The sequence below is a fragment of the Salvelinus fontinalis genome, chromosome 13 (genome assembly GCF_029448725.1).
Source record: "Salvelinus fontinalis isolate EN_2023a chromosome 13, ASM2944872v1, whole genome shotgun sequence".
Classification (NCBI taxonomy): Eukaryota; Metazoa; Chordata; class Actinopteri; order Salmoniformes; family Salmonidae; genus Salvelinus; species Salvelinus fontinalis.
In genome coordinates this window covers 10,894,784-10,912,776 of record NC_074677.1, presented here as the reverse complement: position 1 = coordinate 10,912,776, position 17,993 = coordinate 10,894,784, and the positions used below count along the sequence as shown (strand labels likewise).

The window sequence follows — 17,993 nt, the reverse complement described above, 5'->3', positions numbered from 1 at the left end:
GCTATATAGTTACTTTTACTGCATTATATCCCCCTTTACGGACATTAAACTAGCAAAATGACAACTAAAATGTTACATTAGTCTTCTAAATAAGGCTACTTTAAATTGCTTTCTAAGTCTATATTTTTTAAGACCGAATACTAGCTAAGCTATCATATGCTTAACACGTTTTGAATAAAATACAAATTCGCCTGTCTAAACATCAGATAGGCCTACATTTCAAATGCATTGCTTGTTTCTGAAATAGGATAACGTTTTGAACACGGTCGATATCGACCTACGCACGTACGCACGCATAAAGCAAGACGCGGGAAAGGCGCACTGATACACACTTGGTTAGTGGGAATCACAGCGTGTTCCTGGACAGAAGTGTCTTTGTAAGCCCCTGGAAGCCTATCCAAGCAGCCTCATACAAATTACGACCAATACCTTGGTAAAGGAGGGACTTGGTGCTGCTTGCGTTGGTGGCTGCTTTACAGTCAGATAGGGACCCGGGACGTAGCGGGAACTGCAGTCTGCTTGCTACACTTTTCCGAGGATTTGTGTTTGTAGTAGGCTATATCTGAGCGGCAACATACTCTTCTACAACTACACAGAGAAGCGATCGACCAGTGAAAACACCATGAAGAATCCGATGTTCTGGGTTTTGCTGACCGGGATGGCAATTCTTCTGATTCAACAAGGTGGGCAATTTATTTTTTTTGCTGGGAGAAATGGCAGGTGACATAAGTGTTATAGCTATTGCATTATCATGTACATTAGGTGAGTGCGCACTTATTCTACATATGCGCGCGCTTTCTATATAGGTACTGTAGATTCCCTATTGCGTGGCTCCGAGATTTGACATCACATGCCAACAAAGTGGCAGTTAAACCAGGCGATTACTGTGAGACTCGACTGTCATGATGGTGGTGGTTGTCAAGGGATTTCGAGGTTTGCCTCACAAGTAGGCTACTTGTTCCAAGTGATTGTAAACCCAAACTTAAGGCTTCACGATGAACATGTCCCCATCTTAACTTTTGCCTTTATTTATACCCCAGTAATTCAAAGTTTTACGTTTGTAGGTTTAAAAAATATTTGTTTCGCTTTATGGTAGATTATCATGTAGGCTAGCATTGCTTCTCTGATGGAGCAATTCGTGTGTGTCTCTGGCTCTGGATGCACGTTATGGCTTTTCCCCGCGGAGCTTTTTGACGCATTCTAAATGTCACCCCGGACAGGAGGTTTTTGAGTAAAGTTGATTAAGAATTACTGGTTAATCCGCATCGACAACGTGTTCCGGTCATCGAAGTTAAACCGTGTTAACCCTCACAGGTAACTAAATTGATTGGAAATGCAACATTTGCTTTTGAGGGAGTATCCTAGCCTACTTGATTCGTGACATGCTTCTAATGGTTCCTCTGTAGTCTTAAGTGTTGTGGGCAGCTTCACACAACGTTTTTCTATTAGCCAACAAGTTGCTTCGTCACATATTTCATAGCTTTTTTATGTTTAAATATTTGATTAAATATATGTTATACAGTATATGTTATACATATACAGTATATGTTCTTATAGAATCCATCAATCTAATTACATTTCCTGTCTTATGTATTATGGATATGTCACTGTGACTTGCAGAAAAAGCATATTACCACACTGCTCATCCACTAGCCTGCATTACATTGCATATTGTAGCCCATTCTCACTTGCCTTGGCATTCTCACTATGGCACATAAGGGGGAGAGATGTAAAATGTGTAGAGGACAGGGTCATGTCCTTCATGGAAAACAGCCCTATGACAATGTCCCCCTCCAACCACTTGGCTCTGTATGTGGAGTGTTGAGTGGCAAGTGGCAATTTCCCCTCCCCTCCCTCTTTGATCCTCCTCCCCTCCCTCTTCGCTCCTCCTCCCCCCTGAGCCTCTGTCTGGCTCCGAGGCAGCTCTGGCCGAGCGTTGCCAGGATGCAACACATATTCCTGTGGCGATCCGGCCAAGACCCTCGCAGGCCCTGTCTATTGTGCCCTCCAGTCCTTCCTTCCACCAGCCTGCCTCAGCCAAAGGCGAGAATTATTGGTGGTTAAATCGAAATTTGGAGCAGCAGCTGTTGTTCGACTTCCAACCGAGAGTGCAAGGGGTAAGCAGGAGGTGAAAACATTGTGAGGGGGGTTAGCGGCCCCTCACAATGTTTGAAGACATGAAGAACATTGCTGATGGGTAGAGTGTCCTTTCCTTAGGACAGCAAGGCTACAGTTACTCAATAAGGACCCCCAGGCCAAATATGGTATTTTAGGGAGCTGTCCTTGTGAGAGTGACACACTGTGCTCCTCTCTTTGTACACAATGCACATAATACCTTATAGAGCTTTTGAAAAATGAGTCAATAAGCATAACACACAACTAGAACAATATGACTGGCTAAATACAACTAATCTGCATTGAAAAGTGATATGTAAATATAATGAGGAAGAGGAACATGACCAATTCACATTAAAATGTGAGGGTGTGATACTGGCCTTGTCTGAATACCCATAGTCTGCTTGCGTCCTAAATAGTAGGCCAGTTGAGTATGTGAAAAAATTTAGTTTAATAGTATGCGACATTTCAAAATGTTGCATACGTTTAAACTTCATTTTTAAGGCCCAGATGTCATACTCATTTCTGCTTTGACAAAAGCTGATCAATTACATATGGGAATGCATTCCCGAAATCAACGAATAGAGGGAAACAGCGCAATCAAGCATGATGCATTCTCAGTATGCAAAAAATGTATGTTTCAGTGCTTCAGTGCTTTTTAAATAGGATGGTCTACTACGGTATTGGTCTAATATGATTGTCTGGCTATAAACCAGTCTGAGTAGGCCTATAACTACATTCCTATTCTGGTCAGAGTTTAGATAAATTAATCGAATTGGAAATAAGCTATTATCAAGCTGGTTAATGCAGTGCATGTTTGTTGAATTTGGAAAAATCCACCCACACTCGGCCTGCCCCACCTACTCATAGGCCTTCATTTTACTAAACGGTAACTGCTAAATATACTGAACAAAAATATAAATGCAATATGTGAAGTGTTTGTCCCATGTTTCATGAGCTGAAATAAAAGATCCCAGAAATGTTCCATAGGTACAAAAAGCTTATTTCTCTCAAATTTTGAGCACAAATTAGTTTACATCCCTGTTAGTGAGGATTTCTCCTTTGCCAAGATAATCCATCCATCTGACAGGTGTGGCATGTCAAGAAGCTGATTAAACAGCATGATCATTACACAGGTGCAACTTGTGCTGGGGACAATAAAAGGCCACTATAAAATGTGCAGTTTTGTCAAACAACACAATACCACAGATGTCTAAAGTTTTGAGGGAGTGTGCAATTGGCATGCTGACTGCATTAATGAACATCAGAGCTGTTGCACGATAAGTTAAATGTTAATTTCTTTATCAAAAGCTGCATCCAACATCGTTTTAGAGAATTTGGCAGTACATCCACCCGGCCATACAACCACAGACCACATGTAACCACACCAGCCCAGGACCTCCCCATCTGGCTTCTTCACCTGCGGGATCGTCTGAGACCAGCTACCCGGACAGCTGATGAAACTGAGGAGTATTTCTGTCTGTAATAGAGGTATTTTGTGGGGAAAACTAATTCTGATTGGCTGGGCCTTGCTCCACAGTGGGTGGACCAGTCTCCCATGGCTGCACCCCTGCCCAGTCATGTGAAATCCATAGATTAGGGCCTAATTCATTTATTTAAATTGACTGATTTCCTGATATGAACTGTAACCCAGTAAATTTGTTGAAATTGTTGCATGTTGCGTTTATGTTTTTGTTCAGTATAGTATGCAACAATGAGTACATAGTATCACAGATTATCCATTATATTGACCAGATACTCTAGTGGCTGCTTTATCAATGAAAATACATTTCTTCAAAAATGGAAGACAGTCAGGAGGAGGCAAGATCAGGTGGGACCATTGTAGCCAATATAAGGGCAACTCCGATATAAAGTTGCCAGGATGTCAATAGTCCTATTTAAATCTGTACACTAGTAACAACATAATCATTACGAAACTTCTATTTGAACAAATAAGCCACACGTAGCGAATAAGCCATTCCATTGTTGTTAACCAAATTCGAAACTCCATACAGAAACTCTCCATACAAAATCTCCTTGCTTGTTTAGCGAGAAAAAAAAACACCTACTGGAGAAGACAGATTTTGGGCCCAGCTACCCCTCTCACATCACCCCTTCCAAGTTGAACTATTAGGGTTAGGCTAATTTAAGATTAGAAAATGTTTTAACCAAAAAGGAAAATAAAATATTTAAACATGGTATCCATAAGTTCATCTGACTTTGGGGAAGTAGATAAAGGGCCTTATTGCCAAAATCCTGAAGTATCTCTTTAAGTTGTGCGATTTCGATGCAAGAAGGTACCCTCTCATTGGGTGCGGCCTTAGTTTTCCAAAGTGACACTACCCCTGTGCCTCCCAGCACGATATGTTATTAAGCAAATTAGGTGCAGATGATGACCGTGAATAATTGACATCAGTTACCACCCAGATGTGAAATTGCCACTTTGCCCATTTTACCAAAATAACAAGAGGGCTTGCTCATTTCCTGAAGGAGAAAATTATAAATGAGAGGATGTTTAGAGGTCATTGTTATCATATTGGCTCATTTGTCACTGTTTCGAACAATTTGTCGCACCATTACAGTATTACAGCATTACAGCACAGTATTTCAACACTCATACATGTTTGTAACTTGTTGATGTATTTGTGCTCTGTAGACACATTATTGTGATTTAAATCAAATCAAATCAAATGTTATTTGTCACATGCGCCGATTACAACAGACCTTACAATGAAATGCTCTTTACAAGCCCTTAACCAACAATGCAGTTTTAAGAAAATATCCCCCAAAAAGTAAGAGATAAGAATAACAAATAATTAAAGAGCAGCAGTAAATAACAATAGCGGGGCTATACAGGGGTACCGGTACAGAGTCAATGTACGTGGGCACCGGTATTGAGGTAATATGTACATGTAGGTGGAGTCGTTAAAGTGACTATGCATAGATAATAACAGAGAGTAGCAGCTGTGTAGAAGAGGGTGGGGGGCGAACAGTCTATGACTAGGGTGGCTGGAGTCTTTGACAATTTTTAGGGCCTTCCTCTGACACCGCCTGGTATAGAGGTCCTGGATGACAGAATGCTTGACCCCTGTGATGTACTGGGCCGTACGCACTACCCTCTGTAGTGCCTTGTGGTCGGAGGCCGAGCAGTTGCCGTACCAGGCAGTGATGCAACCCGTCAGGATGCTCTCGATGGTGCAGCTGTAAAACCTTTTGAGGATCTGAGAAAGTTTTCAGTCTCCTAAGGGGGAATAGGTTTTTGTCGTGCCCTCTTCACGACTGTCTTGGTGTGCTTGGACCATGTTAGTTTGTTGGTGATATGGACGCCAAGGAACTTAACGCTGTCAACCTGCTCCACTACAGCCCCATCGATGAGACTGGGGGCATGCTCAGTCCTCCTTTTCCTGTAGTCCACGATCATCTCCTTTGTCTTCATCACGTTGAGGGAGAGGTTGTTGTCCTTGCACCACAAGGTCAGGTTTCTGACCCCCTCCCTATAGACTGTCTCATCGTCGGTGATCAGGCCTACCACTGTTGTGTCATCAGCAAACTTAAGGATGGTGTTGGAGTCGTGCCTGGCCGTGCAGTCATGAGTGAACAGGGAGTACAGGGGAGGACTGAGCACGCACCCCTGAGGGGCCACCGTGTTGAGGATCAGCGTGGCGGATGTGTTGTTACCTACCCTTACCACCTGGGGGCAGCCCATTAGGAAGTCCAGGAACCAGTTGCAGAGGGAGGTGTTTAGCCCCAGGGTACTTAGCTTAGTGATGAGCTTAGAGGGCACTATGTTGTTGAACGCTGAGCTCTAGTCAATTAATAGTATTCTCACATAGGTGTTCATTTTGTCCAAGTGGGAAAGGGCAGTGTGGAGTGCAATAGAGATTGCATCATCTGTGGATCTGTTGGTGCGGTATGCAAACTGGAGTGGTCTAGGGTTTCTGGGATAATGGTGTTGATGTGAGTCATGACCAGCCTTTCAAAATATTTCATGGCTATAGACGTGAGTGCTACGGGTCGGTAGTCATTTAGGCAGGTTACCTAAGTGTTCTTGGGCACAGGGACTATGGTGGTCTGCTTGAAACAGTATGGTATTGGTATTACAGACTCAGACAGGGAGAGGTTGAAAATGTCAGTGAAGACACTTGCCAGTTGGTCAGCGCATGCTTGGAGTACACGTCCTGGTAATCCGTCTGGCCCAGCAGCCTTGTGAATGTTGACCTGTTTAAAGGTTTAACTCACATCGGCTGCGGAGAGCGTGATCACACAGTCGTCCGGAACAGCTGATGCTCTCATGCATGTTTCAGTGTTACTTGCCTCGAAGCGAGCATATAAGTTATTTACCTCGTCTGGTAGGCTTGTGTCACTGGGCAGCTCTCGGCTGTGCTTCCAATCATACACTGAGTGTACAAAACATTAGGAAAACCGTCCTAATATTGAGTTGCACCCGCTTTTGCCCTCAGAACAGCCTCAATTCATTGGGCATGGACAAGGTATTAAAAGCATTCCACAGGGATGCTGGCCCATGTTGACTCTAATGCTTCCCACAGTTGTGTCAAGTTGGCTGGATGTCCTTCGGGTGGTGGACCAGTTGAGCATGAAAAACTCAGCAGCATTGCAGTTCTTGACACAAACCTGTGCAACTGGCACCTACTACCATACCCCATTCAAAGGCACTTAAATCGTTTGTCTTGCCCATTCAACCTCTGAATGGCACACATACACAATCCATGTCTCAATTGTCTCAAGGCTTAAAAATCCTACGTTAACCTGTCTCCTCACCTTCATCTACACTGATTAAAGTGGATTTAACAACTGACATCAATAAGGGATCATGGCTTTCACTTGGATTCACCTGGTCAGTCTATGTCATGGAAAGATATTGTGTTCCTAATGTTTTGTACACTCAGTGTATATAAGATTGAGTGTCTATTGAAACACCATCAGGTATTTAACAGAGGTGGTTTGTAAACCCTGTTTGTGTGATGAGTAACCTTGTCTGAGACATGACTTGTGTTAGCTCCCTGAATGAATGCTTTAGCTCAGTGGACTAACACAGTCTTATGGCACGCAGGAGACAAACCCTGATTGGTCACATATAGAATCGGATAATTGTCAGGAAAACTATTCATAATGCTTAGGTCTACCCTTTGGCATGACATTGACAATGCTATTGACTGCCATACCCAAGGGATGGAGAAGATACTATTTTCTCAGCAAAATAACCCTACATTTACTCACTATTCCAATGAGATGTCGGTATTTGATCAGTAAATAGCTCAGAAATACAATGCGTAAAGATTCAAAATATTTGCTTCTTGCAGCTCATCCAAACTAAAGACATTTAATTTATTAACAAACCCTTTCGCCTCAAATCCATATTCATTTATAGTGTGCGCAAATTGCATTCTGAGGCCTTTGTATGTGTCTTCCTGGGAATAATAACAATATCCTCGTTGTAGTTGGCTCTAACAGAAGAGGCTTTCTTTTCCTCACAAACTTAGCCAAGTTCCAGTGGAGTGGTCACGTGGCGTGTGGTACGGTTTAGTAAAGCAGGAAGAGTGATTAATAATCCGTGCAGAGGCCGACTTCAGAGCAAGCCATTCATGGGTTGTCATGTCAAAGGAATGCTGCTGCCTTCCTCGTTCGCTGCTAGCGCTCCACCATAGAATTGGCTCTATGTAAGCAGCATTGCAAACAGAGACATTGGAAATACTTCTGTATACATGTTCCTTTGGGAGAGTCTGCCAGAAGCTGTTTACAGGGTGGCACAGAATCCTCAAAGCCCAAAAGTCGGCCACATTTCTGACTTTTGTCACAAAGACAGCATCTCTTTCAATAAGGTTGAGGATTCAAGCTTGGAAGGAAATGTCGATACACTTTGATTCCAATATGTTAGTTGTGTTTTGTGTCCTCATTAATTCTAGTCATGTTTCATGAAACTGACAGTCAAAATAATGGATTTTAGACAGTCCTCTCCAGATTTTTTTCTCATTTGTCGTGACGATGCAGTCTCATCTTCCTAGCTTGTTATCAATTCAAACATTGAATGAAGTTGAGTCTACCGTACAGGATAAATGCCAACGTTAGGTGAAGATGCCATTTCAGGGGAGACTGCTATTCTAGAATTATAATTTTTCTCGAAATGATCTTCAAGCCAATAGTCTGTGTTACTATATATGCACTGCGTTAATGTTGGGCAATATTTGGGAACAGCTCTTCTATGATATGCTACTCCAAATATCATGATATCTGATATAATCGTTTCGTGCCGTTAATAAATAAATAATTCCAGACTGTGCAATTTTTGTGCTTATTTCCGATATATTCACATTTTCGATCAATTATTCTTGTATGGTGAAAAAATATGGCTTAGTTAACATATTTAGACTTAATTTTAAACTTATTGAACTGATAAAATTGCACAGTTTTGATTTGTAAAGTTAAAATAGAGTATAGTCTTGCACGATATATCATCTTGCACTTTCACAGTATATCAACCGCTGCCCGCACCCGCCCGCCCGCCTAGCATCACTACTCTGGCCGGTTCTGACTTAGAATATGTGGACAACTACAAATACTTAGATGTCTGGTTAGACTGTAAACTCTCCTTCCAGACTCACATTAAGCATCTCCAATCCTAAATTAAATCTAGAATTGGCTTCCTATTTCGCAACAAAGCATCCTTCACTCATACTGCCAAATATACCCTCGTAAAATTTACTATCCTACCGATCCTTGACTTCGGCCATGTCATTTACGAAATAGCCTCCAACATTCTACTCAGGAAATAGGATGTAGTCTATCACAGTGCCATCCGTTTTGTCACCAAAGCCCCGTATACTACCCACCACTGCAACCTGTATGCTCTCGTTGGCTGGTCCTCGCTACATATTCATCGCCAAACCCACTGGCTCCAGGTCATCTATATGTCTTTGCTAGGTAAAGCCCCGCCTTATCTCAGCTCTCTGGTCACCATAGCAGCACCCACCCATAGCTCACGCTCCAGCAGGTATATTTCACTGGTCACCCCCAAAGCCAACTCTTCCCTTGGCCGCCTTTCCTTCCAGTTTTCTGCTGCCAATGACTGGAACGAATTGCAAAAATCACTGAAGCTGGAGACTTATATAGACTTCACTAACTTTAAGCATCGGCTGTCAGAGCAGCTTACCGATCATTGCACCTGTACATAGCCCATCTGTAAATAGCCCATCCAACGACCTCATCCCCATGTTATTTTTTATTTTTTTGCTCCTTTGCACCCCAGTATCTCTACTTGCACATTCACCTTCTGCACATCTATCAGTCCAGTGTTTAATTGATACTGTCACGTTCCTGACCTGTTTTCCCTTTTCTTGTATTTATTTAGTTGGTCAGGGCGTGAGTTGGGTGGGTTTGTCTATGTTTGATTTTCTATGTTGGGATGTTTGTGTTCGGCCGGGTATGATTCTCAATCAGAGACAGCTGTCAATCGTTGTCCCTGATTGAGAATCATACTTAGGCAGCCTGGGTTTCACGTGTGTTTTGTGGGTGTTTGTCTTCCGTGTAGTCGTTGTGCCACACGGGACTGTTTGTCGGTTTGATTTTCAATTTGTTATCTTGCTTCATATAGTGTTCAGTTCGATGCTAATAAATTATGGACACTAACCACTCCGCGTATTGGTCCGATCCTTCTCGCCTCTCCTCGTCCGAGGAGGAGGAATATGAAAGCCGTAACAGATACATTGTAATTATTTTGCCACTATGGCCTATTTATTGCCTTACCTCCCTAATCTTACTACATTTGCACACACTGTATATAGACTTTTCTATTGTGTTATTGACTGTACGTTTGTTTATCCCATGTGTAACTCTGTGTTGTTTGTGTCGCACTGCTTTGCTCTATCTTGGCCAGGTCGCAGTTGTAAATGAGAACTTGTTCTCAACTAGCCTACCTGGTTAAATAAAGGTGAAAAAAAGAAGAAAAAGAAAGAAAGAAAATCGTCAATGTTAATATCACAATATTCGATTTAATCATATATCGGCCCAACCCTACACTGCATAGCATGATGACCCATTTTGTGGGTGCATTGGAATAGTAAAAAATGGCTTCCTCTTCTTATCCCTTGTCCTTCATCTGCACTGATCTGAAATCAGGGCATAGGTCAAAGCAATAGGGTGGATGCCCATATTGAGCATTTGTTTTAATCTGTCCAGGTCTTTCAGATCAGTTTAGATGAAAGGGAGGAGATGAGGGGAGGGTGCTCCCATATGTGTCCTCGGTCCTCATTCACCTTGACAGTCGGGTGTCTTCACTCAATACTTTGCTCTGTCAGCCGAACAGCCCTAACTGTGGGAAAGTGCCTCTGCATTTGGATCTGGCCAAGTGAAGCGGAACTGTGGTGGTGGCCAGTGTTGTGGACCAGATGGCGGAGTTAGCCGTTTGCTATCTCATGGTCAGTGCAGTTAATCCCTATGTCTGTGATTACTGGGGGCCTTCCCAGCGCTGGTCCATTTGAGGTTAGGTGCAGGGAATTGGGATAGCGCTGACTTTTAATTTAGTGTTATCACTTATTGTGCTTGAAACCTCTTGGCAATCTGCGAGTGTCATTAGGAGGCTTTTAAGAAATGTTGGGCCATTTACTTCAACCACCTTGGAAAAGTGGTGTTTGCAAAGTTGTGAAATGATGACGCTGATGCAAAACTTGAGAATGTGTCCTTTTTGGCAATCATCATTGCCATCTGTGCAGTGGCGATTTTAGCATGTAAATCTTGGTGGGGCAAAACAAATTATTGTGGGATGCATGCCAGAAAAACCACAACCCAAAACGTAAAATACATGAATTGCACTATAACGGTGACAAACGGTACCCACAAACTATTAGGGCCTACATAAAGCTGTCCCAGCAGCGGAGTCCCAACAGCAGTCCCAACACCTTACCACGGCTACATCTGGCTATCAGCGGAGCTTTGTCTGGAAGTGAAACAGTTCATTCAGCCTCATTTACTGCCTTTAAAAAAACATAGCTGATATGACTGACATGCTTAAACAAATGTGGTTTCTACTGACACATGAGATGTACAAACTATGGCATAAGGGTACGACAAGTGGATAAGAGGTAATCCTTAATTTCTATGAGCGAGCGACGACGGATGTAGTCAATATAACTATTTGTTCAGCGCTTTTGAAATGTACAGCGACAGAATTCAGAACATGGGCCGTTCTTACAGTGTTCTCCCTGTACGCCAAGTCAGAACCGTAGGATAAATAAAGGGGGCATATAAGCAGACAATGAAAGCTCTTACAATATTCAATGATTACATTTCTCTGTAACAGGTTATAGGCTACATGTGCACCACCAAGTTAGAACAGTAGGCGAAATCAAGAGGTGAAAATATACCAAATTATTAGGGTGAGGCACATTGAATGCCGTTTGGGTCACTATTTGACAAGCTTTTAATCTGACTCGTCAAATAACACAATTCCATTAAAGAATGTTGTGTGTGCTGAATTTGCACGTGCAAGTCAAGCGCCACCACTGCTATCAATAGCACTGACAAAAAAGTCTACAAAGATGGCACACACCAGCCACAAACGATGTGTTTACAATACCGCGTTGGTGAAAATAGACCAAATTATTAGGATGAGGCACTTGGGCTACTAACAGCTTACTACACAACATACACTTAGTATTACTTTCGTAGCTATGGTATACATATCTCCCTTGCATATTACATAATTTATGCAGCAGCATAACGTTACAAAACATTTTTGGACTCACCTTGTGATGTGCTCAATTAAACAGGAAGGTGGCGCGGTGGTCTTTTGTGGGCTAATTTTGGCATCAAACTTTGTCATCAAAGTCTGCCGATCTCTGGATTTATGGTGGGAACTCGGGAAAAAAACATCACAGCCACTCCACTGAATAGCGGGCAAGTGGTTGCTTTTCAATGCTTGCAGTTAGCCACTGATTCCTTCCAAACTACTCATTGTTGAATTTCGATTTCCAACTTGTTGTGTAATGTTTATGTCCAATGGCCGATGAGCACCGATACGTTTTATCTATAATTTCTCTTCAATATTTCTCTTCATTTTGCCAGTAGATTGTCGACTTGATTCATGACAATGACTGCTAGCTAAGATTTTGAAAGTAAGATGTTGGTTGACATGATCAGTCCAATCAAAGCTAGTGTACGTATAACGTGATTTGACGTAATTTTATCAGTGGCCAATGACTTTCAGCCTTCTTGGAAGGGCTCTTCTAATGTAACTCTATGGCAGAACCCAAGGGGCTTAAATGTTTGATGTCTACTCTTACTGACGACTTAGACCTGGCCTGTGACGTAGTGTCCCCATGAGTGACAGAACACTGAGCCAATCGCGGCTCAATGCTCCTGCAAAATAGGCAAGCGCCCCTCCCCCCTCCCATTTAAAAAAAATATATTTTATAGATGCTAAAAATGTGAATGACGGGTCACCACTGCAACTATGCCAGTTTGGTTTACACATTGATATTTCAATTAATTTGTCATTGACCAAATAATAAACCTGAAGCTGACAGAACAATTTTTGTAAATGTATGTGTCCAGTTATGTTAGGCTTGGTAATGTATTTCTGACCTGTCAGGACAATCAACATATTGTTTTGCAACCTTGAGACTTAGTTTATGTGATGTTGACAGATATGGATCTACTGCATAATGCAAAATGTGAGTTTATTGCTGAACAGAAATGTAGGAAGTTTAGACTGTGTGTGTTTCACGTGTGTGTACGTGTGGGTGCACGTGTGAATACATATTTCTGTGTGGAGGGGCTGGTATCATGAAATGCTATTGATGTCACCAGGCAGGCCAAAACTCCATCCGACCAAAACAGGCTGAAATTTCAGGCAGTCTTTTCAAAACAGCTCTTACACTAAAAGGGCATTATTATAATTTTCACAATGTCCTAGTGTGGAAATATATATATAAAACACAGGCAAATCACGTTTTTTACTGCACTGGGCCTTTAAAGGTGCTACACATATGGTTCTTTAAAGAATTTTAGCATTGTAATTTCAGAAAATGTCCATTATATATCTGCAGTAATAGTGGAATGATAGTGTTTCACAGTATTAATCACCCACCAGTCTTGTGATTGGCTGTGATATTTGCCTAACAGCTTTTGATGCAGAACAGCAACAGATGCCGCACAATCAATAGGTGAATATCACAGCCAATCACAACACTGTGAAACATTATCATTTCACTATTAGCTCCAGATATATTATGGATTTAAAAAAAAAAATTGAATCCCAAAATTTGAAAATCATCTATGTGTAACACATTTAAAAGTAATATACATTTTTTTATCTCTGTATCATATCATATCAACATCTTTCATAGACGATCCCCAATAACATTTAGAAACATGATTAGGCTGTATGGTGGGAGCCTTATATGAATGTGCTGTTGATCTGTATTAGTTGCCTCAGCAGGCATCTCTGCACTCTCCTTAAGCTAACACTGTGATCTTATGTTGTCAGCTGATGGCTATTGTTTGAATTAAATGGGTTTTTAGGTTCACTGGAAGGGGGACATTGCATTGGTATAGTATGTCCTGTGCATGAATGGCTTTAGCAATTCAAGTGACAGGTTTAATGGTAGGTAGTCTAGCGGTTAAGAGTGTTAGGCCAGTAACCGAAAGGTCACTGGTTGGAATCCCTGAGCTGACTAGGTGAAAAGTCTGTTGGTGTGCCCTTGAGCAAGGCATGTAACCCTAATTGCTCCTCTAAATCACTCTGGATAAGAGTGTCTGCTAAATGATGTAAATGTAATAAGGTGGTTGCGTTTCCCCTCTTGATATGAATAGGCAATTGTCAGAGGTGGCCACAGTCGATAATCAGCTCTATTTAATGGTGGGCCTCCTGTAGTTAAAGGGTCATTGTGGGTGCTCAGTTAATATAGATTGGCTTGTTGTCTATGGTTTCAGATTAGTGAGATTGAACTAATCTGTATTCAGTCCTTGGAAGTCTTTCTCAAACTTCTGTTTTATTTGTAATTTTGTAATACTGTATCTCTATAGAACTAGTAGGCCTAATACTGAAACATATATATATATATATATATATATATATATATATATATATATATATAATTTGTAAGTGTGTATATTGAAAACAAACTAACAATTAAAGTTTAATGTGGATGTTGACTCAGCACCTCATTTGCATCAGAACTTCTACACAGACCTCTTTGCGTGACTTCAGACTTTGAAATGCTCATTGAATTTCATGGAAGCTTATGAGGGCCCTCGTAATTAATGTTCAACGCTTGAGTGGCAATCTTAATGGCCTTTTGAGGTCAATATAAAAATTAATGTTTCTCATTAATCACAATCCCATTGTTGTGCTTTCTCCAAAATCGTTTTCTTAGGTAAGTTAAACACATCATTCAAATAGGCCACAAAGAAATAACTGTGCATTGTGCAATCTGAAATGTACAAAGCTTTGTTTTTTTTTTAACAGGTCTCATTTTGAGAAAGTGAAAGACATTTAGAAAAATAATTGTTTTCATAAAAAGGCTTAGGTTGATTTTCATATGCAAATGTCTTTTAATGATCAGCACTCACCAAAAGGGCTGGCAACACGTTTCAGTTTTGCCGACTGAAGCCGCTGGGATGTCAGCCATCCCAAGTGAGGGGGAAATTAAAGCTGTTACACCAGTGGCCACTTATTTCCCCCCTCTGCCATTATAGTGATGATACTACAGTAGTCCTGACTCTAATTCTGGAGGTTTTATGAGCAAAATGCTCATTCTTCTACGACAACAGATGCGTGTCTGAAATACACAACGTGAACGACAGCCCAAACTGAAGATGAGGGCCGTTAAAGGTCCCTCTGGGTTTTTACACTTGATTATCCAAGGTAATTGGAGAAAATTTGCCAGTCAGTCAATCAGTTCACAATACGAAGGGATTTATTTGAATGGACTTGGCATGTTTCTCTGGCCTTCAGACAGAGTCAGTGGTAGGATAAGTAGTTATCAGTCAAGTTAAGCAATTGCAGTTGGTCATTCTGCAGGCTACTCATACACCAAAAGGCTTTAAGTCAGGAGGCAAAATTTGATAAAATCCCATACAAGATCCTTGACTAACCATTAAACAAATGTAAAGTCACGGTTGAACAATGAATGGCCTTTTGTGTTTTTATAAAAATATGTTTCGTGATTCGATGTTCTAAACATATTGTTCACCATAAACAGTATATGTCCGCTGCAGAGGGACAAGAGAGAGCCATGACAACTAGAGTCATGAAAATAAAAGTGCTGAAAACAAATTGGCTTCCTATTTAAAAATAAGATGTAGAACAAGCTATGAAGGAACGATACTGGAGTTTTGGTGCAGGTACAACCAACTAACACAATAATAATATTGCGATATTGTCAAAACAATACGATATATCATAAAAAATAATATCCCGATATGTAACTGTATCGATTATTTTCCCTCATAGCTACATACGCCCACACATAACACATAACATGCGCACACATGCATACTGAGGCCACAAACACACACACACACAAACATACACACTTTCACACTCACCACATACAGTACACTGCTGTTAGTGTCTATTATCTATCCTGTTGCCTAGTCCCTTTACTCCTACCTACAGTATATGTACATAGCTACCTCAATTACCTCTTACCCCGTACATCGATTAGGTACTTGTACTCCCTGTATATAGCCATGTTATTTTTACTCGTTATTGCTATTTGTTATTCAGTGTGTATTTATTCCTCGTGTCACTATTTATATTTTTATTTTAACTTTATCTTTAACTCTGCATTGTTGAAAAGGACCCTTAAGTAAGTATTTCACTGTTAGTCTACACCTCTTGTTTACGAACCATGTGACAAAAAATATATAATTTGAGTCTATAATTCATATGTATAACGTTTCCCTGAGACCCTCGGTATGCTAAATATGTAATATATTCCCCCATTCCTTTTAATCACAGCAGATTGCACTTGGCCTCATACTAACTAATCTCATTAAAAGTTGACACGTAAGTGACAGATGTTTGAAACACACTCATTTCCATGTCCCCAGTGGATTCTGCAGTGGGGGTTGAACATTTTAAATTGGATTGAAAACGGATGTCAGCTTTTCACTGTCCAGGAGAGAGGATGGCAATACATAGAAAATGTGTGTTTTTTGTCTTTGTTGTTTTTTTTTATACATGAATGTACACATTGTATATAAGGGCTTGAGAGCGCTGAGAGAGTAAGGGGAAATATGGTCTGTGTTTTTACCACAATCATCAGAAAATGGATCCTTTTCTCTGCAGGTGTTGCTGGAAAGGCTCATTCTATTCTGACAATTTTTTGTGACCAGGGTGTAAGTGAGTTGAATGTCTTTAAGGCGAGAGACATCAAACATGCAGTCTATATAGAAGACTTGAATATGATGATGACCGGAACAATGTAAGTTGTCTTGAGTTGGTTTGTCAATATAAACACCAGATTCTATTGAACTTCCATCCTCAAATGTCAGCATCCAACCTCAAAACGTCAAACCTGTTGGCATACATGTTTAGCTTACCCATAAGCCATCTGGATTTCTAAATGAGCAGTCTTTGTTGACAGTCTTATCTTTCATCTCATCTGTATTGTATGTTATGCATAGAATTTAAATAGAATAGGCCTACTCTGGTGCTATGACGCAATGGCGAGAATAAGATAATATGACATTGGGCGCTCTGCTGCCGAACATGTCAAAGCACTTTTGATCATGAGTCTCACTTCTTCATCTACTGCTTTCCTAGATTATAATATCTCTTTACCGGTGCACAATGAGATCTGTGTCGAACAAGATGAATTGAGATGTAATAAAGATCCCAGCTTTAGGTTCACTGTATAATTTCAATGAGCTAACACGTCGCTAATAAAAGTGTCATGGTATGAACCTGTGTGCTGAGATGTGCTGGGGTTTAAAGGAAGCTAAGGTTGGAAAAATGAAGGACTGTCGAAACAGACTTTCACATCCAACTTCAGACTGCAGATCTTGGCAGGTAAAGTGCCGCCATCAGCAATAAATCCTCCCTTCCTGTTTTCACATCACTTTCTTGCCGCTCACCTTTTGTTACGCCGCCAGTCGCAGAGTCTAGCTTTGATAAGAGAACCACCTCTCCCATACATATGAGGAGCTGACATCTCTAAGACTCTTAGCAGACTCTTTAAGACGTTCAGAAAGTAAAAGGAACTTATATTCAACCATAGGTTTTAGGGGAAAGAGGTTGGTGACATTTTAAGTGAAACACGGCAGTGTAATTAGATTTGAACTTTGGACATATTGGGATGGTTATATCCTGAAGGCTAGCCAGCAGCCATGCTGAAGGGCATGCATTGGTTATGCCTTCTGGGGGAGAGAGGCTTTCACTGTTTCCTCCTTTCTCTTTTTATGGTTCCTGGGCTCCAAGGAAGTGGGAAGAGGATACACAGTCTTCTTTTTGTCTGCCCACCTAGCTCAATATTGGAGAATGACAGTGACCTGTTTGCTCGGGGATAACAGCTGTGGAGATTGCTGCTGAGGAGAGTTTATTTAGTTTATTGGCTAGTAGCTATCATAGCATCTGCTGCTTTCCTTCAATAAGTAGTTCCACGTCTCCATATCACCACTGTTAGCCAAAACCCCATTGAGACCAGACACGCAGTCTTATCATAAATGTGTGAAATGATTCCTCAGGACGGTATGTTTTGTGTATCCACTCCCACGCGGAGCAGATACACCGGGTATAGTTCATTGGTATGTACATGGAGTTGCACTAAAGTCAAGCCCACACTGGATCATCAATAGTCTGAAACCCTGTTGTGGTGGTGGTGGGGCACTGGGGTTAAAACAATATCTAAATCAGGAAA

At 41.2% G+C, this 17,993-nt stretch overlaps 1 protein-coding gene across 1 annotated transcript in view; it reads left to right on the top strand.

Annotated features, from left to right (window-relative positions):
- Positions 1–320: 320 nt before the first annotated feature.
- Positions 321–17,993, top strand: part of ntm (neurotrimin) — a 478,802-nt gene continuing 461,129 nt past the window's right edge. Inside the window, exon 1 of the mRNA XM_055941634.1 lies at positions 321–683. Within this exon, the coding sequence (XP_055797609.1) occupies positions 623–683 (61 nt within the window). The 5' untranslated portion in view covers positions 321–622. The remainder of the gene's footprint in view (positions 684–17,993) is intronic.